The sequence below is a fragment of the Leopardus geoffroyi genome, chromosome A3 (genome assembly GCF_018350155.1).
Source record: "Leopardus geoffroyi isolate Oge1 chromosome A3, O.geoffroyi_Oge1_pat1.0, whole genome shotgun sequence".
Taxonomy (NCBI): Eukaryota; Metazoa; Chordata; class Mammalia; order Carnivora; family Felidae; genus Leopardus; species Leopardus geoffroyi.
The window spans coordinates 102691386-102718601 of NC_059336.1; the positions used below are offsets into that span (position 1 = coordinate 102691386).

The window sequence follows — 27216 nt, forward strand, 5'->3', positions numbered from 1 at the left end:
GATCTGGGCTTGTGTAAGGGTCATATAGCACCATGAGAGGAAGCCAGTACCAAAACACAAGAGGGTCTCCTCCAAAACCTTCAGTTCAGAGATTAATGCTAGGTTCCCCTTTACCATACATAGCCTCCTCCCTCCTTCCTCAAACAAAAAGTTTCAAGACTTTCACCCAGTCCCAAAGGCTAAACTGATGTTCATTCTCTACTAACATGTAATATTGGGAAAGATACAGTTCCCCGAACAGATTCTATCATCTGTGAAAGAATATTAAGACCTGTTTGAAGAAATCTTGAGGATTAAATGTATATAAAAAGCTGAGCACAGTTCCCGACCTTAAATGGTGAACACTGACTGAGCCATTCTATGGCATGTATCCAACCAGTGATCTAATCTCTTTCAGGCATAGGTCAAGCAGGCATAACTTCATCTGGTACAGTGTAGCTTCTCAAAAGCATCCTCCTAAAACTTAACTCTCAGGACAGTAACTATCTACCTAGTTTGCAAAGCAATGCACTTTTCACTAACAGTTCTGACCAAGGGTAAAACAAAGGGTCAAGACTCAAGAACAGAATTTTTAAATAAGCTGAGCTACACACCACACCCCCCATCTGTCTTAGCATCCTTCATAATAGCAAAGCTAGGAATAAATATTTGGTAAAATAGTCCATCCAAACAGGAAAACAATGAGTAGATTTATACATGCTAACATCGAAGTGTCTAGGTTGTGCTATTGAAAGGAAAAATGGGGCACCTGGGTGGCTCAGTAGGTTAAGTGACCCACTCTTGATTTTGGCTCAGGTCATGATCTCAGTTTAGGAGTTTGAGCCTCGTGTCAGGCTCTGTGCTGACAGCCCAGAGCCTGCTTAGGATTCTCTCTGCCCCTCCCCCCACATGCACTTGCAAACGCCCCTCCCCCAAAACAAATAAATAACCTTTAAAAAAAAGGAGGAAAAAAAAGGAAAAATGTCAAATAGTTAAACAGTGCCTATGGAGTTACGTCATGTATATTCTGGGATCCCAAGAAACTTAACAGGGAGGAGTGGGGAAGTTTAAGTTGGTCGGTAGTTCTCATTTAAGATATCCACACTCTGCTAAGAATGGCATAGGGCTAACTGATTTGGAGCCCAGATGCTTCAAATATGAACAAAAACCATGAGAACAAAATTTTCTAAAAACTGTAGGCTTTTTTATTCAGTTAAGAGGTAGACAGATGAACATGGAAGGCTGTCCCATTTTACTTGCCCAAAGTTCATATTCCACTTCATTCATCCATCCCACACTGCCAGAAATCTTAAATAACCACAACTGCCAGAAGGCTTTTTCTTCCTACTTCTTTTTAGCAATAATAGTCAATGAATTGCTTGCAAAGAAGTTACTACTAACTTAAATCTTCACCGTGTCCAAAGAACCTCGTCCCTATAAGAAGTTCCCACATATGCCAATGGAACCTGCCACTACCGGACAGGAGGGCAGAGTACAAACGGCTCTATTTCTCTAAGAGACTACAAGGGAAGCTTCAGTTATGTTTCTGTTGTTAAGTCCCTGTGCATGTTAGGGCAGAAGCTGGTGAAACCACCAAAGCAGAGCACACTGTGTCAAATGGCTCTGAATGGTTTAAAAAAAAAAAAAAAAAAAAAATCACAAGTTATCTTCAGAGACAACATTAAAACATAATGGAATTGAAGCCTGATACAAAAAGTAGAGAATTATGTACAGGAATTCACAGCCCAGAAGGAAAAGGGACCTTAATAGGAACCAGTGGAAACCTGGCTATTTTACATAGCTAATTTTGAGACAAGTCATATTTAGCACAAAAGCAATTATAGCACAAGTAACACTTCCCTCCCACAGCTCCCAAACTTTAAAAAGACTCTTGTCGGTCTTCTGTAACACTGTGATCATTCTTCAAAGGAGCAGGAATGTGTAAGGTGGCCCCAAACATTGACAGGAATTTTAATCTCAAACAGCTTCACGCTCAGAGGATGACATATTTGAAGACTGCCATAATAGCAGCACTGATAACGCCAGAAATGGGGACTGTAACAAACCAGGCCATAAAAATGTTGCGGAAGAGTCGCCAATCAACAGCCTTTTTGGATCGGAGCCAGCCAACAGATACAACAGAACCCACCTAGCAGAGAAAGGGATCAAGGAAACTGATTAGTAAAGGCCAATGGCATTTTGGTAACAGACACATGACCTTATTTATATAGATAAGGAGCCCCAGACTGCTGGATGAGACTGATTCCATCAAAGATGGTTTGTATTAAGAAAATTACTAATAAGAAGATAAAAACAATATAAAAATCCAATCATTAAGTCTGTGCTAATTGGGGTAAAATAGGAGAACACTTCCTTTTTCTCTTCTGAGCTACTGGAATTTAATCAACTACTTTAATGAACTACTTTAATAATATTGAACCACTTGGGGTGCCTGGGTGGCTCAGCTGGTTAAGCGTCCGACTCAATCTCAGCCTCAGGTCATGATCCTGCAGTTCGTGAGTTGCAGCGCAGAGCCTGCTTGGGATTCTGTCCCCACCCCCCAAATAAACAAACTTAAAAAAATATATTGAACTACTTTAACAAGAAGTTATTTTAAGTTTTAGGTTTTCCAAATATCATTTCAGAGGGAGGCAGATATTAGACCTCATAGCCAGTGACCTGGAGATATCCTGGAAGAAAAAGGATAACTGACAGACTCCATCTTTTTAAGATCAACCAACTTAAATTGCCTTAAGGAAGCCAGTTTCTTCCTCTTCCCACAGTTAATGCACGGCCATCACGCAAAGTCTGAATTCAACAAGTTTCTTCATACTTCAATTCAGAGAGTCTCTGAATATATTCTTTCCATAAATAAACCGCCCTTCAATGTCCAATAAGCCTCACAGGCTTGCTAACCAATACAAAAAGGGCTTTTGCATCATTTGGGGAAAACGTACATCATTTGCTTAAATAAGCATACTAGACCCAAAAATTGTAAAATGTAATAAGCCTTTACATTCTTACAGTCTCGTCCTCAACTTGTGAACTCTTCACAAGACTCCAACTGTATAAAACTTTCTAAACCACAGTTTCACACTTAAAAACTCTCTCCATATTATTAGAGCCATTCAACAGACACAATATGTTTACTTACTTTACAATGCGTTGTACTGATGGGAAGACCAATATTTGATGCGATTACCACAGTGAGGGCAGATGCCAGTTCAATACTGAAGCCACTGTAAACATAGAAAGATTAGTTGTCAAGAATAGAAATTGATATTTTAATAAGCTAACATTATCTCAAAGTTAACACAATCTTACTGTGCTCTGATACTCGGTGACAAAACCTTCACTAACGGATCTTTAATTCGCTATAGCTCCTGAAATATACTTTAAATCAGGCTCTCGGGGCACCTGGGTGGCTCAGTTGGTTGAGTGTCTGACATCGGCTCAGGTTGTGATCTCACAGTTTGTGACTTCAAGCCCCACATCAGGCGTACTGTGCCAGCACAGAGCCCACTTTGGATCTTTTGTTCCCCCTCTCTGTTCCTCCCCTGTTCACACTCTCACACTCAAATAAAACACTAAAAAAAATTAATAAATAAATCAGGTTTAGGCCCCTGGGTGGCTCAGTTGATTAAGCATCCAACTTCGGCTCCGGTCATGATCTCACAGTCCGTGATTTCGAACCCCGCATCGGGCTCTGTGCTGACAGCTCAAAGCCTGGAGCCTGCTTCGGATTCTGTGTCTCCCTCTCTCTGACCCTCCCCTGTTCATGCTCTGTCTGTGTCTCAAAAATAAATAAACATTACAAAAAAATTTAAATATATCAGGTTCTCTTCCCTCTTCTCTAATGTTTTGAGGTTTTAAGGTTTTCTGGAAGCTCGTTAGTAAAGTTTGCACTTTTATTTTGAAGAATTTAATAATCAGTCTCAGCTCCCAAGTAAAGACAAAGTATACATAGCTATTCACTCCACACACACCTTTCTCAGAAAAGCTGTACTGTTAAGAAACCACTGGAAATGAATATTTGACCAAAATTATGTTTAAGGGCCAGACAGTATGTAAAACCTAAAAGTTCACACAATGAGAGTAACATCAGGAACTTATATAAGCTTGGGTTACTTTAGATGAAGAGTTGTGTGGTAACACTACACAGTACTATGAACCTTAAGAAAATGAGCATTAATCTTTCTAAGACCCGCTTTGCCAACTTACCTAGAAGGTGTGATCGGTGTCAGATCTTTCCCCATGGTCTGGATAACTCTCCTTCCCCAAACCCACAGACCAATACAAATACCAACTCCACCATAGAGCAGAAGCCATATCGGTGTTGCCACTTTTGAAGAAACATCTCCTGTGTCATAAACCAGATATAAAGCAACCAGAGGACCGATGGCATTGCTGAAAGAAAAAAAGAGGATGAAGATGATTTTTCAGGCAGAACTAGAATTTCGCAAGATCCAGTTTGCTAAATGACCTACTAGATTATTCAAAGCAAAGCTGGCAAGCTCATCCAAAAGAAATAAATGAAACCCCAACATAAACAGCAGAAGAAAATAAAAGCTGCTCTCAGAAGAATCCCATGCATCTGGTGGCCTATCTTCCAATAGGTAGCCTAAAAAAAACGCAGGTTCCAATGGCCAGTTTACAAACCACAAGACTAAGGCTAACAACTAACAAATTCATTCCTTAGGGACAGTGATTAGTTTTTCATCTTACACTCAGAGAATTTACTATCAAAGAACTGGATCCTATCTCAATAGACAAGACCATTCTTTGTAATCTCTCTAAAGAAAAAAATTGTACTGCCTGTTTAATAAGTCAATAACTCCTCTGACCTCATCCTTTCTAGACGATTTAGTGTCCCACGGGGTGGTATGAGCAGCACAACCACAAGCAGAGCCTTATAAAAGGGATAACGTGATATAAAAATAGAAAGTGTGGTGGGGGGTACTTGGGTGGCTCAGTAGGTTAAGTGTTCAACTCTTTTTTAATTAAAAATTTTTAAACGTTTTTATTTTTTAAAGACAGAGCTCAAGCAGGGAGGGGCAGAGAGGGAGACCCAGAATCCAAAGCAGGCTCCAGGCTCTGAGCCGTCAGCACAGAGCCCAACGTGGGGCTGAAACTCACAAACTGTGAGATCATGACCTGAGCCAAAGTCAGATGCTTAACCAACTCAGCCACCCAAGCACCCTTAAGTGTCTGACTCTTGCTTTGGCTCAGGTCATGATCTTATGGTTCCTGAGTTCGAGTCCCATGTCGGGCTCTGCACACTGGCCAGGAGAAGCCTGCTTGGGATTCTCCCTCTCCCGGGCCCTCCCCTGCTTGTACTCGCTTCCAAAATAAATAAATAGGGGTGCCTGGGTGGCTCAGTCGGTTGAGCGTCCGACTTCAGCTCAGGTCATGATCTCATGGTCTGTGGGTTGGAGCCCTGTGTCGGGCTCTGTGCTGACAGCTCGGAGCCTGGAACCTGCTTCTGATTCTGTGTCTCCCTCTCTCTCTGCCCCTCCCCTGCTCATGCTCTGTCTCTGTCTCTCAAAAATAAATAAATTAAAAAAAATTTTTTTAAATAAACAAACTTAAAAAAAAAAAAAAAGAAAAGAAAAGAAAGCGTGAGGCTGAGATTCCAAGTCAACTGACCTGACATCATTTCCACCATGGGCAAATGACCCAAAGCAGGCTGTCAGGATCTGCAGGAACTGGAAGAGGAGAGATACCTCCGGTTTATCCTGGTCATACCATTCTTCTAGAGAGCTGCTACTTCCTTTTCTGTCACCTAGACCCATCTCTGCCTTGACACTCATGTCCATCTCAGATGCCGAGTGAATATCAGACACAGCATTGCAGTAACTGGTGTAACTATCCATTCGAATTCGCTTCTTGCTCTCCGCGTTAGGCCATGTCAGCTTCTCCATTTCTTCACCTTTCTGTTCACCTTCTTTGGCACGGAATGAATCCAGAGGCATGCCACAAATTGCCATGGTGTAGGAAGTATAGCTATTATTGCGCCTCAACGGTTTGTCGCCAGAGTCTCCCATGCAGTCTCCCACCTTGGCAAGATGTAATTTATGCAGCAGCTCTTTGTATAAGCCAGAATCTTTATGCACGGTATGATACTGATAGTGGCCACTGGAGTTCATCTGGTTACTGACGGCTTGATTGAACTGAACAAGGTTCCCATTAGGCAACTGAACTGCTCCTGGCCAAGACCAAAACAGTCACATTAAATACAAAGACCATCGGGTCCAAACAGTGAGCCCCCTCACCAGTACAGGTAACAAAGTAAAACTCTTATTTTCCCCACTGACGAAACCACTCACCATTCATGGCGCTGTCTATGCTGGTTTCCTCTTTCAGGTCCACACTGGGAAGCCTCTCTCGCTCTGGAGCTTCCTCCAAGTCTCCAAGTTTGAATGAGACTGTTCTCTCCTCCACCACAGCCCGGAGGGGCACAGTGGCAGATCCTACCTCAGAAACGGGACTCCTGGTTTCAATATCACTGACAGACAACTTTGTTTCTTCATGGTCTTCTTTCAAGCTATTCTTTTTTTCCATTAAGGGGCTTTCAGAAGGACTAGACTTTATTTCTCCTAGAAAAAACGGGGGATTTTTGTTTGGTTTTGACCAAACTAACTTGTTCCCCATCTCCCCTTTCCCCCCACCTCAAAAAAATCCATCTCAAAAATATATTTCAGTGAAAATTCTGGATAATATTACTGTCTACTTCATTTGCCGTATCTCCTATCTTTCCTTTGCAAAGATATAGCAATGCTTCAGGGGTCACACGCTTTTTCAGTAAAGGGCCAGACCGTAAAATATTTTTTTAGGCTTTGTGGGCTCTGTTGTGTATTCCTGTCCTTCACAAGACAAAGATTGTTGTTTTACAAGGGTAAAAACCATTCTTAGTTCCCTGCTGACCCATTCTGAGGTGAAAGATACCTCAAAGCATGAGGCTGACAGACTGAAAGTTTAGACTGCATCTAGTTTATGTTCTTTTTAAAAAAGGAATGCCCCCAAATTTCAGTCCAGGAGTTCAAGTAAAGCAACAGAGCTCAATGCAGGCAACTAAAGATGACAACTTGAATTCCCACCTCCTGAAACAGAGATGTGCCTTATGGTTCTACCTTATGGTTCTAAATGCCATGACTACACAGGAATATTTATTTTCTGCCCATCCTACCGATGCCCAGTATGTTTACATGTTCATTCAGGCATCACAACTAGGCTACAGACTAGGACATAAAACATTATCAAGACTTGTATCATCTTCTCCCAGACTGGGGGAAAAACGAGGTCAGAAAGTGGTGCAAGCCTCGTTCCCACTGTGCGCTCAGCACAACCAGACTAGCAAAGACCAGAGCCTCTCAGAGGTGTCTCAGTGCAGCTGCATGACACAGCACTCTTCCTAAGGCCTCTGCAGTCTGTGCATCCGTCCACTTGCGAACAACAAACTTGAAATCACTAACCAAGCATTTGCAGATAGAAAGGGCTGAGAAGATTACTTTAAAAGCTCTCAGCCAGTAAGGAAATGAATACAAGGTTTAAATAAGACTGATGCTAACCAAAATTTATTGTATTTCATTATACTCTACTACCATGTGACAGTAATGATCTAAATGATTCCTTCACATTAACACTGGAAAATGTCTACCTCTAGAATCTGTGCTATAATTCTGAGAATTAACCAAATCTAAAGTCAGATATAAATATGTGACTTAGCTTTACAGGCCCAAATCTGAAATTACACACAGAAGTAGTTCAGATAAATGTTTCTTGAAAATATTTTGTATCTACTCCTTATTTTATATTAAGATATCCTCACACTTCCCAATTAATGTAAGCTACATCTCTATATATTTCTGTCACCAGCAACTGATGTACGGTAAAAACAAAAAAAAAAAAAAAAAATTACATTAAAGGCCCAGTTTGCCCCTAGCATATGTCAAAAATCTCTTATAACTAGGTCTCAGGTCATTTCAAGTCAATAAAAACAGTTTGGGCAGGGGCACCTGAGTGGCTAAGCCAATTAAACGTCCATCTTCCACTCAAGTCATGATCTCGCAGTTTGTGAGTTCAAGCTGTGCATCAAGCCCAGTGTCAGACTGCTTGGGATTCTCTCTCCCTCTCTGCTTCCCTTCGCCCACTTGCACGCGCTCTCTCTCTTAAAATAAAAAAAATTAAAAAACCTAGTCTTTCTCTCTCAAAAAAAAATTAATAAAAATTTAAAAACCTAGTTTAGAACAATAAACCCATATTCTGAAATCTCATTTAAATGTGTGACTTCGCCAATCTACCCAAATAGTGAGTTTTTGTACACAAGAAGTTAACAGACACATTGCTAATTAAAACGATCTGCTACAATTTGTTACTTACGTTCAATTTTTCTCTTCATCCTGGGACATACAAAGAACCAGACGATAAGGGCACAGAAAACTGCACATCCCACCGAGATGAGGATGGTGCCCCACAGAGGAAGTTTGTCAAAGCCCAGCACTAGGAGATAAAATGGTGCATCTTGAAAACCCCAGGGCGACAGCCCCCTGCAACAACGTGTAAACCCTCCTCAGGGGGACTCTGGGGTTCCCCCCAAGCCAGCCCATCACCCTTTACAACTGCTGCCAGCCTTAGGTCCACAGGGTTTATCGTACTGACTACACAAATTCAGGAGAAAAATCCAATGGTCATCTGAAACCCACACCTCCACCTCTGGCCCACTCTCCACACCTGCTGGATTCAAGTCCCCCAAGTTCCTTCAAAAACTAGCTTTTTTCCCTTTCTTTGTTTAGAAGATAAGGATTACTATACTCTGAGGATCTGCAACTAGCTATGAAAAAAAGGAAGTATTCCACTCCCTAGCCTCCACATGGTAGCTGCCACACATTATGTTTGCGCATACAGATTTTAATGTTAAAAAAGGGACCCTAGGGGCGCCTGGGTGGCGCAGTCGGTTAGGCGTCCGACTTCAGCCAGGTCACGATCTCGCGGTCCGTGAGTTCGAGCCCCGCATCAGGCTCTGGGCTGATGGCTCAGAGCCTGGAGCCTGTTTCCGATTCTGTGTCTCCCTCTCTCTCTGCCCCTCCCCCGTTCATGCTCTGTCTCTCTCTGTCCCAAAAATGAATAAATGTTGAAAAAAAAATTTAAAAAAAAAAGGGACCCTAAGAATCACATTTGTCATACTGATAAAATTTTCTGTGGAAGTTAATCGAATCCATTGTACTAACCTCCAGCAAAAACCTTTAACAAGATTATCTCTTAGGATACACTATCAAACTAAGATACAGAAAACCGGAATATTATCTATTAAAAGATAAGGATAGTTCAAAGGACCATCTTTCACAAAAATAGTTTAGTGGTAATTTCATTAACAAGGCATATCTTAGAGACATGCCCACTTTTCACATGGCTTTGGGATCATTAATATCAGTCCTCATGTGCCTACCCCTTAAATGCCAATAGGCTTCAAGCCACTAGCCTATACTAAGGACAGAAGCAAAGCACTACAGAATTCTATTTAAGCCTGTAAGATGTTATAATGATCTGTAGTTCATCCACAAATAGCTTGGCTACCTGCAGTTCTTTTGCTTTATTCTGATAGGAATAGATTACTTATAAAATGGAAAATCTATTGCCCCCCAATGATTAATATTTAAAAATCAGATGTAACCGTGGTCCCTTCAAAACTAAAGTTCTATAGTGACTACAAATCTTTCCATTTTAATTCCTATCAATTCTGACCATGTAGTCACACAAACTAAAATATACATGAAGCTTAATTAATCTCTATCACAGTTTAAATCTATGTTCCAAGCCAAAAGGGGAAATGAGAAAGGGAAATTTTTCTTGTAAATGATCCACAAAGAACAGAACAAAAATATCCCAAGTTCCTTTTTCAAAAATGATTGCAAGTTTAAGTTTCTTATTTCACTGAACTATGACCTTTGCTGCTACCAGATAAAACATCTGTGCTTAGAGTGTCACAGGAGACTTTAGCATGAAGAACTCAATTTAAAACATAATTGCAAATGTAGCATGCAAGCTTTTCTTTGCCTGTACCATTTGGTGAGGAGTCTGGTATCCCCTAAGTAAGATCAATATTCTCATAAAGTTGTCCATTTTCTTCCCTAATTATTCCAAGAATAAAGACAAGGTTAAAAATACTTAGCTAATTCCATTTTTGGCCAGTGACTTACTACTTCAGTGAAGTTTAAGAAACAATTTACAATCCATTAATCAGAAACCAATTTAGTGGGCTCCAACGAGCATTAAAAAAAGCTAAAGAGAAGTATCTGAAAACATGAGGACACAGCACATAGTAAGGGTAAGTAGCTTCTAAATACTATTCTAGTTTTCTTTCCCTCTCTCTCTGTCTCTACGTGCACATATGTCTTGGGCAGCAACGTACAGTATATTTTTTCCAGTGGGTCACAGTCAAAAGATCAAAAGCCACTCGCCTGACCATCAAGTCAAAAGACCCTAGAGAGCGAACCTGAACTGATAAAAAGCAGGTACTGTCAAGTTACAAGTTAGTAATCTTTTTCAGTTGCTAAATTGAACATGGATCATATTTTTATCCATGCTTTGCCTTAGTCCCAAAATAAAAGTGATCATCTGAATCTTTATATCCTCACAAATTATTTTTCCTCTTAGCTGCATGAATTTCTTCTTCCAAGTGCACTTAGATCAGGTGTTTAAACATCCCAACTCTTCTCATTCAAGCAGATTCAGGGAAGTAAATTTAGTGCTTAGAAACAAAAGTAGCTCCATTTGGGAGAGAAAAAAGAGAATATCCAGCAAACCAGTCCTAAATGACTGATTATTGGAGACCAAATATAACTAATTACTCTTCAGCAGTTGAGGTCAGTATCAATTCCAGTTATTTTTAGCACAGAAAGGAGAAAGGGAGGGAGAAGATCATATTATCGGTGGATCCTGTGAAGACTATAAAGAGTAAAGGTCTGTAGTGATTTAGAATCTGAGCAGGTCTCTTTGGTTGAAAAACTATCTAGGTTAACTCAGCATACACTAGCCTGCAGCCTTCTGAAATGGGCGCAGGCCAGCCACCTTCTAGGAGATTTCAGCCCTGTAAAGCAAAAAGGGGTAAATTGGGCATTTAATGCAAGTCTTATAAACAACGTTAAATTCACATTTAAATATTTTGATATGTACTTACAAGGTGCTCCAGTATACATGATGGAAAAGAGGTTTATTCCAACTGTGCAGGCATAGAAAACTGGCAAAGCTCGCAAACCATTAGGAACGGGATCTGTCTAAAAAAGATTATCAAGATCAGTATCTTGAAAGGTGTTATAAAATTATGTTAACTAACTTGAACTTATTTTTAAAAAAGGGGGGGGGGGTTAAGTTAACTCATTTCCATAGAACTTTGTAAAAGGGCAGGTTCAGGAATTACATAAGGCCAGTTAATGGTATCCATAGTAGTAGGAAAAGCCCAGTTGGCCTTGCTCCTGAAAGTCTCCTTACCAAGGCTGATCTCATCTTTTACATCTACCTGAATTTAAATTTGTGTCTGTTTTAGGTTTTTTTTGGGGAGGGGGGGTGGGGGGGGGTGCTATTTCTAACAAAGTCACCTACACCAGTGACTGGTAATGTCTCAAATAATGTTTCAATACCCAGTGTCCTAAGGTACCCGATTGTCCAGATGTAAATCCAAGCATACACCTGAGATGTACTATACATTTGTAAAGGATATCAAGAAATAGACTATGAGATGTCAGGACATTTCTCACCATGCCTGCAAAGATTTCTTAAAATCAAAACATGTAGAATTACCTGCAACAACAATCTTATCTAGACATTAACAAATACACCACTATTAATGACTTACCAAAGAGCTAAGATAAAAATCAATTGTACACTAAGTTACCTCCTCATTCAACAGACTGTACCAAACACCATCCTGGGCACTAAAATATGGGAGTGAATGAGAAAGTTCCTGCCCTCAGAGAACTAACATTTACATTCTAATACAGAATAATGTAAAGTAGCAATAAATGCTATGAAGAAAATAAAGAAGGGTAAGGAAGAGGCAGTGATGGAAGGCAGAACACACTGGGAATTATCAGTGGAACAAAGACACAAACCTGGTAAGTCAACAAGCCATGTAGCCATGTACATACATAAGGGGTGGGGGGAGGGGGGGACACAGAATATTGCAGACAGAGATATCAGCAAGTGTAAAAACCCTGAGGCAAAAACTCAGGAATTGCAAAGAGGCCAGTGTGACTGGAAATACAAAGAGCTCCACTTAGAACAAATGTGTATTAATTCTACAGGAAAACACCCAGGTCAAACACTTAAAGAGAACACAAACTTGAATATATGGGAAGGCTAAACTATGAAGATGTTATCCTAAAGGTTTAATGCTGTCTGGATAGCAATCCAAAAGAAAATCTTGGGAAAGAGAAAGATCCAAAGTGCTTCTAAAGTTTCTAACTAGGATAATCAACAGTTGGGAAGAGGGAGGTAGTGGCTGAAGACAAACACAACAGAAGAGAAAGGAAAGATACCATTCAAAATCAGTAGAGATGGGCCCTCACTGAAACACACTTTGAATTTTAGCTTCCCATGAGGTGCCTGGGTGGTTCAGCTGATGAAGCATCAGGACTTTTGATGTGGCTCCGGTCAGGTCGTGATCCTACCGGGGTTGAAATCAAGCCACAAGTTGGGCTCCGTTGGGAGCCTGCTTGGGATTGGTCTCTCACTCTCTCTGTCCCTCTCTCCCACTCTCTCTCTCAAAATAAACATTTTTTTTAAAAAGTTAATTTTAGGGGCACCTGGGTGGCTCAGTCGGTTAAGGGTCTGACTTCAGCTCAGGTCATGACCTCACAGTTTGTGAGTTCGAGCCCCGCATTGGGCTCTGTGCGGACAGCTCGGAGCCTGAAGCCTACTTCAGATTCTGTGTCTCCCTCTCTCTGTTCCTCCCCCACTCGCACTCTGTCTCTCTCAAAAATAAAGATTTAAAAAAATTCAAAAACTTAAAAAAAAAAGTTAATTTTAGCTTCCCTATCCATACTTTAAATATATATAAACACATCAATAAATACACAAATAAATAAGTGCTACATATAGAGAAATAGCCAAAATAAAAATGATAGCCTATACCTAGAACTATTCAGCATCCTGGAATAACTCAACAGTGTGGGACACACTCCAAGGGCAATCAATAAGCTATCAATTCATAAGATCCCCCCAAAATCAAAACCCATTAGGGATCTATAAACATTATGTAGGGACTTCTCTTAACAGATTTTCAAATACAATTTGGTAATATGGTATCAAATCAAACTAATTAGAGTTGAGAAATAATAGGTTTTATTTTATTTTTCTGGGTTTTATTTTTCTGTACAGTCCAACTATGTATTCCCTGAGGTAACCAGTATTTAATTAGTAGCAGTGAAGGTAGTGAATGAATGATACTTGTGGTTTATTATGAAACACAAGCTCATCATCTTTTAAAAAAAGGCAAAGTTCATAAATCTAGGAACTTTTACTCCCTCCAGACTTGTCTCGGTCACTTGCAAGAGATAACCAAGGCTAACAACTTTATAAGATTTGTATTACTGTATGACCCATCTAACTACACACTTGGAACTGTATCTGGAAATAATGTAAATATCTCATCATCCAGTCATGTGAGATGGGAAGGGGGGTGGGGGTGGGGGGGGAGTCTTGGTAACTCCCCATCCCCAACCAGAATAGTTCATTGTTTACATACTGGATGTTCTGATAAGCCTCTAAAGAAAAAGGCTCCTCTCAGTTTGAAAAGATGTCCTAGATTTAATGTGATTCCTAACAAAAGGGAGACTGCTCAAAGACCCATTTTTCTCTGACTAGCATTTAAATAATAGGATAACTTTCCCTTTTCCCCCATTCCTTTATTGCCCCTAACCTTTAAGAAGTACCTCATCTCCACTCTGGATTTTCCTACTAGACTACCCAACACCCTTGGCACAGACATCAGAAAACAGAAAATTTTAAAAAAGCAATTTTAATGTTAATTTCCAAAACAGAATCTTAAGTTGAAAAGCAGCTTAATGGTCAAATATTCAGACTTTAACAGCCAGTACCCCCAAAGGTTACCAGCATAAGGATGTTTTGAGATTTAAAATCGAACAGTAACCACAACTATTCACATTCATCACCCAAAAACTCATTAGCAGACTGGACACAAGACTATGATGGGTCACAGGGAGGACAGAGGAGTTTGGAGGTAAAAAAAAGTCCTCAAAGTCAATCCTGCTAAACACTATTCCAATCATTCTTGATCATGCTCTCATCCTCATACCTACATAAAGAATATATTGTTACAAAGGGAATATATTTAACTCCAGCTCTCAACTGTGGGTAGAAAAATACCTGCCATGCAGTTCTCAAATGAGATACTGAACACCTAAAAATCCCTCTTTGCACCTCAGAGCACCACCATTTCCCCTCCAAGAAAGAAGACAAGTTTTATCCTGAGACATACAAAGCCTCTCCAGAATCAGAACAATCTGCTTCCCAATAAAGAATCAACAAAGACCCAATGTAAAGTTTCATAAAGCAGGAATCCATAATACAGGATCCTATGTATTCTCCTTGTTTTCTGGTATGGAGTAATCTATATGGCTCTAATAAAAATACTGAAAAATCTGATCTGTGACTACCAGTAAGCCTCGAACCTAAGCATCATGTTATCTATCATATGCTACAACAATTCTGGGGATCCGGCGGGTAGCTCATCAAATCTGCTTGCTAAATAAAACGATATCAAACTTCAAGTCCATTAGTAGTAACAATGAACTATTTACTCTCAAATTCTAACCAATCTATAAATATTTCAATTTTCCAAGTATTCAACTGCTATATTCTGGCAGACTCAGGCCATAGGAAAGAACAATTAATGAATCAATTTACCATAGTGTTTCTACAAAGGCGCAAACCCTTCCCTACAAAAGCTTACAACTAGACCGAACAAGTGGGTCTGAATATATTCTTACCCCTTGGGACTAAGCTACCTATCTCTCTTCACTCAGATGTCTACAGTTTAGGAGCATGTTACAAACTTACAATGGGCCGTTAAGAGCCATTCACCTCAGAAAAAGGACAACTTTGTTTCCTCAGAAAAATGCATTTATTCTTACCAAGTAATTCAGTCCAGTGACAACATCCCTTGTCTACATTTATTTTGGAGCCAGCATCAGACTTCTTGATAAAAGAAATGCTATTGGGTCCCTCAAAAGGGATTTTCAATTGGACAGGAAATTAAATGACTGTCTGGAATTTTTTTTTTTTTTTTTGAGGGCCAAGGGAAAAAACAAAAAACACCTTTACGGGCTCTTTTTACCCCATCTGGGAAATTAGAGTCAAATCACTGTGAAAGTCAGAGTCCCCACCCTGAAGCTTATAGCCTGGTTATGCTAATCAGCACGACAAAAGTTAACTGCGTGGAAACCCAAACTACTCAATTTAACTGTCGACTAAAAAAACATTATGTCAAGACACATTACGACTTACGAACCCCAAGCTCATAAGTCAAAATGGTCCATATATATGTTGTTGATTTAGAGAAAACAGTAATCTACAAACACCTGTACAAAATCACCCTGAATAAATTTCCTTATTTTTTCATTCCCAGCTTCTCCTCTATTTCTTGGCACACCATATATTCATTCAATTTTTCCTTCCTGAATGCATTCTGGGCTATCGAAAACTTGACTTTTTCAGAGAGCTCAGCAACATACCAGAGGTGTACCGAACACAGACGTATTTTTTAACTTTCCAAGGCCACACTAATCACATCTACAAGAAGGCTAGCAGTCTGAATACCATTGAGTGTGACCCACCAAAGGTCATAAAAGAGGGGAGAGAAAGATTACCTTACGGAGGATGAATGCACGAACAAGGAAGAATAAAATTCCAGACATAATACCAGAAAGCAGTGGAGAGATGAACCAAGACATCACTGGAACAGAACACATTAAAAAGAAAAATGTCAACTAATGAAAATCAGGAACCAAAAAAACTTTAAATTTTAGTATTCCATCTTCAAAACTTTCCATCCCTCCATTTTACACCATTTATTTCATATAATGCCATGGTAGCACATGACAAGAATAAAAATTAAAAAGCCATTTAAAATTAAACATACCAATTTTTATCAGTTCAGACCACTTGACACCCTCCTGCCCCTTTGCCACAAGGGAGAAACCGATGGTTGCACCAACAATACAATGGGTTCCAGAAATGGGAAGCTTCAAAAACGAAGCCACTAGTTGCCACACAGCAGAACCTGAAACACAGGCAAGTTTTATTAAATGGCAAAATTCTCAGGAATGCAGTGCCTTCCGAAGAAGAAAACCTGAAAGGGAGAGCCCAAGTATGGAACCACCCGCTTGCTCACCCGCCACCAAGGGGTAATACATAAAAAGAACTTACCAAACATAGCACTGACAGAGCCGGCCATCAACAGCTGTTGGGTCGAGTTGTACATCTCCACGTCGATCAAGCCCTTCCTGATTGTTTCGCTCACTTTGGCTCCCAGAAGGACGGAGCCCACGGTTTCAAAAATACTAGCTAGGATGCAGGCTTGCTTGAGGGTCACTACACCTGAGCCCACAGCTGTACCAAACGAATTTGCTACATCATTGGCTCCCACGGAGAATGCCAAGACAAATGCAATAATGAAGCCCAGGATCAGCATCCATAGGTAGTCCATCAATGGACCAGAAGCAGCAGTAGCAGCAATAGTACTGGTAGTCAGCGTTGCCCCGGTAAATGCCATTCTCTAGACTAGTGGTTTTTATTAATTGTAAGAGAATTACTGAGCGGCTTTCAAGATGTGTAAACAGAATATGAGGTATCAAAAATGCTATAATAAATAATATATATTATATAAAATTAAATACTGTAAACTACGGCACAGAAACCGAGCTGGGGAGTTACTGCTATACGCTGCGTATGAGCATCTGTTGTCTGGGGTTTCTTTGGCTCTGGAGGGCTAAAAGCAAGGAGAATTCCATGGCGGAGAAGAGAAAGGACGCAAGTTCATCCTGTGGGGGGGGGGGGGAGAAAAATAACAATAGCAGCGCGCCCTTGGGGGAACCCTTGCGGCGCCCCACGAGGCTGGGGGCTCCGGCCTTGTCCTCTGGCCGCAGCCCACCGGCCCCGGCCCCAAGCAGGGCGCGCGAGGTGGTGGGCACGTGGCGCCGGGGACCTCCTCGTCAGCGCTCGCCCAGCCCGGAATCCCCCACCCCCACCGCCCGCCGCCGGCCCGCGCGCGCCCTCCCCGCGAAAACCGGAAAAGGGCCGTTCCCGCGCGCGCCGCCCGAGGACCGCCAAAAAGGCCCGCGGGCGGGCGGGATGGGGGAGGGAGGCGGACGGTAAGGAAGCCAGAATCCCAGTCCGCCGCCCACGCCGGCCCACCAGACCGCCTCCCGCTCGACGGCGTCGGCGCCTGGTCCCGCCGGGAAAGAAAGCCTTTCCAAGGTGGCGCCACCACTCACCAGAGGAAACCAAGGGCCGAACGGAAGACCAGACGCGCAGGCTGCGGCGGCGGCACGGACGCACGCACCTGTGGTCGGTGAGCAGACGGCCTGGGGCGGAGGCTCGGGGATGGATCGACAGGGCTGGCGACCCACCCAATGAAGCACCCGCGGCGCCTCAGCGGCAGAGAAGAGAAAGCACGCAGCGCGCGCCGGCAGCCATCACTCTGGCGGCACACGCCGCGGGCCGCCACTTATAGCCGGCGCCGCGACCCGCGTGACCCGCAGCGCCTCGCCCCGGCTCCGGAGCCCCGCCCCCGGGGGTGGTGCAGCCCACGCCTGCCCGGCGTGCCCAATCGGGTGAGCCCTTCGGCGGCGCTCATTGGCCAAACCCGCGCCCGCGGCCACGCCCCCGGCGGGGAGCTTGTCCACGTGGGGAGGGCCGACCCCCTTTCTGCAGCCTCGCCCTAGCGTCCGTGTAGCGTCTCGCCGCTCGGGTTAGTTACTGGTGGAGACCGTAGGGGGACCCTAGCTGTGCCGCCAGAGGTCATCGGGCCGACTTATAGGGGCGGCGACCAAGGTCATTCCTAGTTTCCCTTTTGCGGGCGCCATTTCATATTGCTGACCGCTTCTCAAGCCTTCTTTTCAGCTTACTTAATGACCTGCCGCGTCCAGAGGCCACACCTGGCCGAGTTCCCTCCCGCCCGTCCAGTGACGCTGCGGGGGAGCTAGAGCCCTCTGGCTCTGGATCCAGTCTTGGCACGTTGTCGCACCTGTGACTTGCCCTTGGCCAGACAGGCACTGGGGGGGAGGGGGGGAAAGCTCACATGGTCGTTTTGCTCCCGCAGTCATGCACTTGGGAGAAAACGGAAAGAGTGAAGAGTCACGAGAACCAGGTTGTCTCCCCGATTATAGCGCAGAGCCTCAGGAAGGCTGTGGGTCATTAATTTCCCTTTAGTGGACCTGTGTTTTCTGCGTGGTGGCTGTGGCGCTGGGAGGAAGGACAGTGCTTCAGATTCAAATCCTGACTTCTACTTGCTGCAGTGTGTCACCTTGAGCAAATTCCAGATCTTTCAGACTGCATTGTCACGAATGTAAAACGTTAACAATCAGTACCTACCTTGTGGCAGGATTTAAATGAGTTAACGTGGGCGAATGAGACCAGAGCTATGTAGGCACCGAACTCCAATTTCCGGTTTGCTCTTAATGTAAAAATGCCTGTTTTAGGATGTAGGAAAGGGTGAAAGGGGATGTTCTCTTTGCATCCCGAAGCTTTCCTATTCTGTTGACATAAAAATTGATTTCTGGTCTCCTACAGGGTATATAATGTAGTTTTGACATTAATAAGATTTGCTGTGCACATTTGAGGGCATTCTGTTGTGCAGCTTAAGATCAAAAGTAATCATGCCTGGAGATTAAAGTCGTGGTTTCTTGTCAGGGTTGTAGTGAGATTGAAGAATTTCACCAGAAATACTTAACAGGCTTAGAATGTTCTGGAGCCCTCCCCACCTTTTTGCCATCTCTAGCAGCAGGGCACTGAATAGCAGAAACAAAGATGCTGTAAATCATTGCTATGTCTGGGACATCTATGGAGGCTTGAGTATCCTCTGACCTACACATGAGTATCCTCTGACCTACCTCGAACATCTGATGGAGTTCTATGAGTAACAAAGTTACAGAGTTACAAAGCTCTTGGTCCCAAGGTCATGTCTGAAAAAGAAAAGTGCATGTCCGGGTGCAATGACCCTACAATGCAATTCTGATGTAATTCTGGCACCTTAAAATGTACTCCTCCCTCAACCTTCAGTTCATTTCAAGGTTATAAAAAAATTGAATAAAAGGACTGATCTGTTAAAGGTGCTTAGTGTTCTGCCATTTAAAACAATAATTGGGGGGGGGGTGTGAAGTAGGTGAAGGGGATTAATAGTACACTTATGATGAGCCCTGAGTAAATGTGTTAAATTGTTGAATCATCATACACCTGAAGCTAATGTAACACTGTATGTCAATTGTACTTGAATTTAAAAAATAAATAACAAAAATTTTAAAACAATTTTCAAAGCAGTTATTTGTAAGGGAATTGTTTCACAGTATGTGTTTTTTGTTTTGGGTTTTTTTTGTTGTTGTTTTGTTTTGTTTTCATTTTGTCTATGGGCGTACTTTTGCTCATCTGTGGTATTTAGCCCTTCAAGTTGGCAAATACTTGCTAGACAACCTCTTTGCGGGCGGCGGGGGGGGGGGGGGGGGGGGGGGGTGGCCAGCCAGAGTGAGTAGTCATCAGTGAGAGAGCACAGTCCAGGCCCTTTGGGATGGGCTTGCAGAGAATGGGAGAGCCCTGGGGCAGAGACTCAGAGAATTCGTCATTACAGATGAATTCTGCCAACATCTTTAAGCTGGTCCTATCCTTCTTCCTTAGGACAACAGAGCGCCTCTGCCAACCAGACTATAAGAAGAGAGAGATGGGAGATTAGGGTGGGTCCTGGCCACCTCACCAGGGGAGAGAGCATCAGTGGAGTACGGCCCTTAGAGACCTGGACTTGTCTTGGTCCTGATAATCTTCATCCTCCCATAGGGGAGAAGAAGTAAGGCTCTGCCTATGAGAGAAGTTACAGTCCCTTGATAATGGAAGGAGGAGGTAAGAGGACCGCCAGTTGACACACAAATGGCACTGGTTCTGACCTTATCGCTGGACGTGGGAAAGAGGGCAGAGAGCATTTGGTCTAGTGGTTAAACAGACAGTAAAGCCATACTATTTGCTCTGCTCTTCACTAGTCCTGTGACCATGGGCAAATTAATTCTCTGCCTTCGTCATCTGTAAAGGGGAGATGTTGAGAGTCCCTACTGTTACAGGGCCATTATGAGACCTCAAGTTATGTAGAGCCCTTCTAAAGTTCTCGCGCATGGATGGTCCTCTCTCGGCATTCATGTTCTTCTTAAACTAGCTGAAGGCCTGGGGTGGGTGTGTGTGTGGGGGGGGGGGGTGGGTGTGTGTGTGTGTGAGAGAGAGAGAGGTGTCAGAGCTGCCATCTGGGCCAAGCTTTTTCACACTTCTCCCACTGCTCAAAGAAAATGAGGGGCCACAAAAACCTGGGACCTTCTGCCACAGGCGGAGGAGCAGTGTGTAGCAGAGGACACATCGTGAGCTCACTGGCCTGATGGTGGGAGGCCTGGGCCTGGCCCTGGCCCTGACTGCCCACAGGATCTTTGGTAGATCAGAGTTACTCCCACTAAGCTCACAAACCCAAGGGTCCCCCACCCATCCTCATCCTCAAAGAGCACAAAGCAATACAACCTACCACATGCTGCTAAACACTAACCTGGGCACTGCAGGTTTGGAGTTTTCTTGGAGGTGTTTCCATCTCTCACTCACTTGGTGGAGGCTAAGCTTTTGAGATCTGGGAAAGCAGACCCACCACACCCTGCAGGCCTGAAGAAGTGGGACAAGAGGAGGACGCAACACCACTTCTGCACTTTCAGAGCCCAAGAGACTTGCAGTCAAGGAAATGTTTCTGAGGTCATTGTTCAATGAGCATGAAGTAAGCATCCCGGAAATAGTCTGCTTGGAGGGGACGAACTGCAGTGGAATGGGAACATTGTGGAACAAGACCAGGTTCAAAGGCAATTTCAGAGGCTGTCCATTAGGATTTGGATGGAGCAGGGAAGAGAAGGCAGGAGCCTTTGAATAAATGGAAACTGCCTCTGCTCTACCCACAACTCCCACTTGGTTATGCTTACACATGAATGAGGTAGAAATTACTGTGATTGCGACTGATGGTTTACAACTTGCCAAGCACTGTTTCAGGTGCTCTGTGTGTATCATATCATGCGACACTCTCAATAAACTTTAGGTTGATGCACCTTGTTTTGCAGACTAAGAAACTGAGGCCCAGAGAATGAAGCAACAGTTAAATGAGCGAAGCACTTAACAAACTTCAAGTCCGTAGGTGCCTTTTCTCCGGCTGTCAGTAAGTGCAGAGGCAACTATGATGCCCTAGGGTGTTAACTGTTGTTTGCACTTAACACATTTACTTCCCCCCTTCTTTCTTTCTTATTTTTATTAACTCTGTTGTTTTTACAGCCAGCATGTTAAGCTTCCTCAAACCCTGTTGGAATAGAAAGGGCACATCTAGGAGAGCTGACTCCAAGATTGTCCCCAGTTTCTCCAGCACAAGAAGAGGCAGGAAGTCAGGGGCACATGGTCTCTCCAAAAATAAAGTTGATAAAGTAGCCTGACCATGTCTCAGAGTTACTGAAAACTCTGTTCTCTTGAGACTTCTCAAGAAAGGAAGTCTGTCTTCCACACACCTGTAGTCAATTCCTATAGGCAATAGGTTCAGAATTAATTAATAATAAATAATAAGGACCACACATCACCATCACCACCTCCACTTTCCTACCTGCTGTGGATGTGGCTGGCCTCTGCCTTCAAACATTTCCTCACTTCCCATCAAATAAGACTGGGCACCCAGTATCCACAGCTCTGCCCTCACCAGGTCCAGGAAAAGTTCCAGACAAAGAGGGAATGTTTGGGGAGGGTGCTTTCAAGCACCCAGAAAGCCAAGCTCTGATGTGGAGACACTGGTTGAGACTGGTCTCAGGCCAGTGTCCCATAGCAATAAGGAGCTGGATTTTGGTTGCATCAGGGAAATGGGTCAGTCCATTCCTCTGCCCACCCAAGGAGTGGGGGACAGGGCCACCCACTCCACACTTTATGTGGTTCCTTCCTGACTGCTCATCGCCTGGTCTCTTTCCTTTGGTTTTAAGTTCACATGTTTGGGCGTGATGTGGCTTAGGACCCAGACAGGGGGCAGAAGGACAGTTCTTAGAGTTTGAAATGGTCCTGAAGTCTCTGGTTTTCCCTTGAGCCAGCTTCAGGACAGCCCGGTGTTTTTGAACACTTGTTCAGAAAGACCTCTCTGGAGACCTAAACTGTGTCTCCCATTTTCTCCAAGGCCCACATTTCTCAGCTCTTACCCAGGAAGCAAGGAGGAAGGGCAACTTGCTAGAAACTTAGGAACTGTGTACAATGAAGATCCTGTGGCAGACAGGGAGGGTTGGGAGGGGAAGGTCAGCTCACTGCCACCACACCCCAGGACATGTGGTTTTAGGCTAAGAAAGTGAGTGGGCAGCAGGACGTGAGTCATTCACACAGCCATCCCAAGGACAAGGTAGAGGGGAAGGGCTTTAGGCACTGCATTGCTCCCTCTAGCTCTTCATTTATTCATTCACTCAACAAATAGTCTGCTATAGATCTGGCAGATCAGCAAGCTTGACCAGCCCATGCCTTCACAAAACACAAACTCCTTAGATCTAGAACGTCATGCTGAGGCCCGGCCATGAACGTAACAGCCAAGGAAGCAAAGTCAACCTTCTACTCCCCGCCCCCACCATGCACACCTCCCACTACTGTACTCTCATGGTTTATTTTCCAGTACACCCTTATTATCGTTCATTCTCTCACCAAACATTTCCAGAGTACAAGAGAGTGCCAGGCCACTCATCCCAGAGTCTACCCCACACGGCATAGCCTCCTGCTCTCCATAGGCTCCCTGCTCAGCTGGCCCAGAGCCCCCTCAGTCTTCTGATTGCCTCAGCAAGAGAAAGCTCTCCAAGAACTCCACAGGGCCCCATGGGTAAAGCTGAAGGAAAAAGCTGTCTGACTTGGGGGAGAGATCAGAGCCTGGGCAGGCCCAGAAATTCAGGTGTTTGGAGCCTCAAAGTGGGACTTTAGCTGTTGGAAGTGGCTTCATGGGACACTGAGGTTCTGAGCAGAACCCAGTTTCTTCATTTTCAGTGGGCAAATCCTTTTCTAATGATGGGCACCTTCTTGCCCTCTGCCCAGAGCCTGGCTCCTTAAAGTGTGGTCTGCAGACTAGGAGCAAAGGGGAAGATGCATGGTCTCAGGCCCCACCCAGACCTACTGAATCAGAATCTGCATTTTAACAAGGTCACCATGTGATTCATATGTACATTACAGCTTGAGAAGCAATTACGGAAGAATAATGATTCTTGTTACCTGGTAAGTTTAGAAACAGTATGTTAACACATTCTTTTTCAGTTGGATATTCAAAGGCCACCCCTTTTTTCTATATTAAGTCCTACTTTCCTGAGCATGCGCTCCTACCGCTTCAGCTGAGCAGTCCGTTCAGCACACAGGCTCTGAGGTCAGACTATCTGAAATTAGAATCCTGGCTCTACCATTTCCCTGCGATGACCTTGGGCAAATCACTTCACTTCTCTGTGCCTCACGTTTCTCCTCTGTAAAGTGGAGATAATAGGGTTGTTATGGGGATCAAATAACTAAAGTGTTTGCATGGCACCCTGCATTTAGCAAGCACGCAATACATTTGGATACTAATTGGATTTGGGTGTCCCCAAATTTCCGACACACAACATTTGCTGTCTTTTAGGATGAAATGCTTCTGGAGTTGATGGTCTCATCTATTATGCACAGATTCTTTCCCATTTTCCAAAAGTGACTTTATTTCCTGAGGGCAATTTCCTGTTACCCCAAAATACATCCATTTCGGGACTGTCCATTTAATTTATTCCATACTTGCCATCTGCAGGGAACTGAACTTTTTTTTCCATGTTTTTTTTTTATTTCCAGTATAATTAACGTACAGTGTTATATTAGTGTCAGGTGTACAATATAGCAATCCAACAATTCTATACATCACTCAGTGCTCATCATAATAAGTGTACTCTTAATCCCCTTCAGCTGTTTCACCCAATCCCCACCCACCTCCCCTCTAGTAACCACCAGTTTGTTCTCTCTAGTTAAGAGTGGGGCACCTGGCCGGCTCAGTTGGTTAAGTGTTCGGCTCTTGATTTCAGCCCAGGTCATAATCTCATGATCTGAACTACTTGGGATTCTCCCTAGCCCCCCTCCCCAGTTCATGTTCTCTCTCTCTCTCTCTCTCTCTCTCTCTCTCTCAAAATAAATAAATCAACATTAAAAAAAAAATGCTGTCTTGTGGGGCACCTGGGTGGCTCAGTTGGTTAAGTGTCCAGCTGTAGCTCAGGTCATGATCTGATGGTTCGTGGATTCAAGTCCCAGATTGGGCTCTGTGCTGACACCAGTTTGCATTCCCACCCACAGTGCACAAGGTTCCTTTTTCTCCACATCTTTGCCAACACTTGTTGTTTCTTGTGTTTTTTATTTTAGCCATTCTGACAAGTGTGAGGTGATATCTCATTGTGGTCATAATTTGTATTTCCCTGATGATGAGTGACATGGAGCATCTTTTCATGTGTCTGTTGGCCATCTGTGTGTCTTCTTTGGAGAAATGTCTGTTCATGTCTTTTGCCCTTTTTTAATTGGATTATTTGGTTTTTTGGTATTGAGTTGTATAAGTTTTTATATTTTGGATACTAACTGCAGGAAATTGAACTCTCCTGGGGGGGAATTGAACTTTTTTGCGGGGGAGATTTTTAAGATTTTTTAAGATTTTACTTTAAAGTGATCTGTACAGTTGATGTGGGGCTCAAACTCACAACTCTGAGATCAGGAGTTGCACAGTCCCCAAACTGAGCCAGCCAGATGCCCTGGGAATCAAACTTTTTTTTTTTTTTTTTTTTTTTTTTTTTTTAGTTAGTTAATATACAGAGCAATATTGGTCTCAGAAGTAGAACTCAGTGATTTATCATTACATACAAAACCCAGTGCTCATCACAACAGGTGCCCTTCGTAACACCCATCAACCATCTAGCCCATCCCCCACTCATCTCCCTCCGTAAACCCTCAGTTTGTTCTCTACCATTGAGAGTCTCTTGTGGTGGGAATTTAATTTTTTACCTGTGACCTTGGATAATGCCCCAACCATGATTTATAAAAACTTCAAATTTGTATGTAGGGCCCTTACCCTCCTGGTTCCAGATACCTTCAAAAGCATTGTTTCATTTCATCTTTATATCTGTGTGATATAGGTGTTGGTGAAAACCAACTTCTGTGCTTCGCAGCAAAGATGGAGTTTGGAACAAAGAGGAAGGATAATATCTTTATTGCTTTGCAGGCAGCAGGCTCTGGCCTTCAAAGACTGCAAGCCTGCCCTGAGGAAGGGTGGGCGGGGGTGGGGGGAGAGAAGTGGAGGCGTGGGAGTTATAGGGTAATATAGGATCTAGCCAGTTTTCACAGGAATGATGCAATGCGCTGCCCAGGCTCCTTAGTCGGATTTTCAGGATGGTACCAGATTCCTGAAAGAAAAGGCTCAGAAGGGAGGAGGGAGGTTTTTGGAAGAGAGAAGGTTTACTTTAAAATCAAGCTTCGCTGAAGCATTAGTGCAGCCATTTTTATTTTAGTTCAGCTTTATGCTTTTAGGAGGGTTCATAGGCAGAGCAAGTATCATTACCCTATCTTACAGGGATACGAAAGACTGAGAGCCCACAGCCGGATAGTAAGTAGGAGAGTAGGGCTGGAACACGGCAAGGTGGGCCCTGGCAGGCATTCAATGAATGAATAACTCAAAGGCCAATATTCTTCCCTCTAGATTTAAACCAGAGAAGCTGTTTACAGGAGTGAGGCTTTCAGGCAGATAAGGGAGAGAAGAAAAAGAGAGTTACTTCACTTTCTAGGATGACCTCAATTAGAAAATATTTTATTCCATTGTCCCCATAAAAATTCATATCTGTCAGCCTTATGTTCTGACTAGTTCATAAATTGTGGTCACTGAAACTATCAAGCTGAACAATATGCGCTCCTATTAAAAACCACACCATGCAAAAACAAAAACAAAAACAAACAAAAAACACACCATGCAGATACTAAAAAAAGAAAACCCAGGCCCAAAATGGAGTCACTTATGCTAGGCCAAGTCACCAAACTGGGGCTTAATCCTTAACCTAATGGCATTTATAACTTTCCCCAGAAATGTAGTCTTAACCAGTTAGTCAGGAATTTTCTGGTAAGGGCCAATGAGGTCATCTGTCACATGGGCCCTCTCTATCCCCCAAAGGAAGATGAGGTAATCCACCTAATAAGACCTTTGCTCTTACCCCAAGGGAAGATGACCTTGCTTCACAATATCCTTTCTTTTCTTTTGCTAATTGTTCCACATACCCTCACCCCAACACACATCCTTCCACCCTGTTTCTGCCTATAAAATCCTTCTATAGTAAAACCTTGGATTGGGAGTAACTTGTTCTGCGACTGTTCCACAAGACAAGCAAACATTTCTAATAAATTTTAACTTTGTAAATGAGCAATGTCTTGCAGTTCGTGATGCAGAACGTCACATGAACACAACTGAGCCAATGGTTCTTGACATTCCCTCTGATATACAAGTGCTTTAGATTACAAGCATATTTCTGGAACGATTTATATTCACAAACCAAGGCTTTGCTGTATTTTGTGCAGCTCCTTGGAGCTCCTTTCTATTTGCTAAATGTGATGCAGCCCAACTCATGAATTGTTGAACAAAGCCAGTTTGATCTTTACATTTATTTGGATGAATTTTTTAACGTTTATTTAGTGAGAAAGAGAGCACAAGTGGAGGAGGGGCAGAGAGAGAGAGAGGAAGAGGGAGAATCCCAAGCAGGCTCCACACTGTCAGTGCAGAGCCCGATGCTGGGATGGAACCACAAACTGTGAGATCATGACCCTGAGCTGAAATCAAGAGTCAGATGCTTAACTGACTGAGCCACCTGGCACCCCAGGTGAATATTTTTTTAAGTTTATTTCTTTTTTTTAGTAATCTCTACACCCAATATGGGGCTCAAACTCACAACCCCAAGATCAGAGATCAAGAAT

At 43.2% G+C, this 27216-nt stretch overlaps 1 protein-coding gene and 1 long non-coding RNA gene across 6 annotated transcripts in view; one reads left to right on the forward strand and one right to left on the reverse strand.

Annotated features, from left to right (window-relative positions):
* Positions 1 to 1161: 1161 nt before the first annotated feature.
* SLC20A1 (solute carrier family 20 member 1) lies at positions 1162 to 17765 on the reverse strand. 2 transcript variants are annotated; one of them, XM_045446854.1, is made up of 11 exons: positions 17490 to 17765; positions 16423 to 17036; positions 16136 to 16276; positions 15864 to 15949; positions 11156 to 11252; positions 8359 to 8478; positions 6306 to 6575; positions 5626 to 6184; positions 4201 to 4386; positions 3134 to 3218; positions 1162 to 2128 (listed from the first exon to the last, which is right to left on the reverse strand). In XM_045446854.1, exons 2-11 carry the CDS (start codon positions 16766 to 16768, stop codon positions 1973 to 1975), a joined length of 2046 nt encoding a protein of 681 aa, XP_045302810.1. In that variant the 5' UTR covers positions 16769 to 17036; positions 17490 to 17765; the 3' UTR covers positions 1162 to 1972. The 2 variants fall into 2 exon arrangements, with proteins under 2 accessions (XP_045302810.1, XP_045302811.1); XM_045446855.1 differs by having other exon boundaries at positions 17558 to 17695.
* LOC123581123 overlaps positions 17724 to 27216 on the forward strand; it is a 31755-nt gene continuing 22262 nt past the window's right edge. The window contains exons 1-4 of one of the 4 annotated variants that reach the window (XR_006703609.1): positions 17724 to 17828; positions 19885 to 20050; positions 20946 to 21214; positions 21339 to 21433. This is a non-coding gene — a long non-coding RNA (uncharacterized LOC123581123). Of the gene's footprint in view, positions 17829 to 17894; positions 18049 to 19884; positions 20051 to 20945; positions 21434 to 27216 lie in introns of those variants that run through there. The other 3 variants (XR_006703608.1, XR_006703607.1, XR_006703610.1) reach the window with 3 other exon arrangements.

Coding starts and splice junctions, on each gene's coding strand:
- SLC20A1 (XM_045446854.1), bottom strand. CDS start 16,768: ATGGCATTTACCGGGGCAACGCTGACTACCAGTACTATTGCTGCTACT. Junction 11,253..15,863: donor GTGCATTCATCCTCCGTAAG/GTAATCTTTCTC, acceptor AATCTTTTTTAG/ACAGATCCCGTTCCTAATGG. Junction 4,387..5,625: donor CATGGTGGAAATGATGTCAG/GTCAGTTGACTT, acceptor TTTTTCTTTCAG/CAATGCCATCGGTCCTCTGG.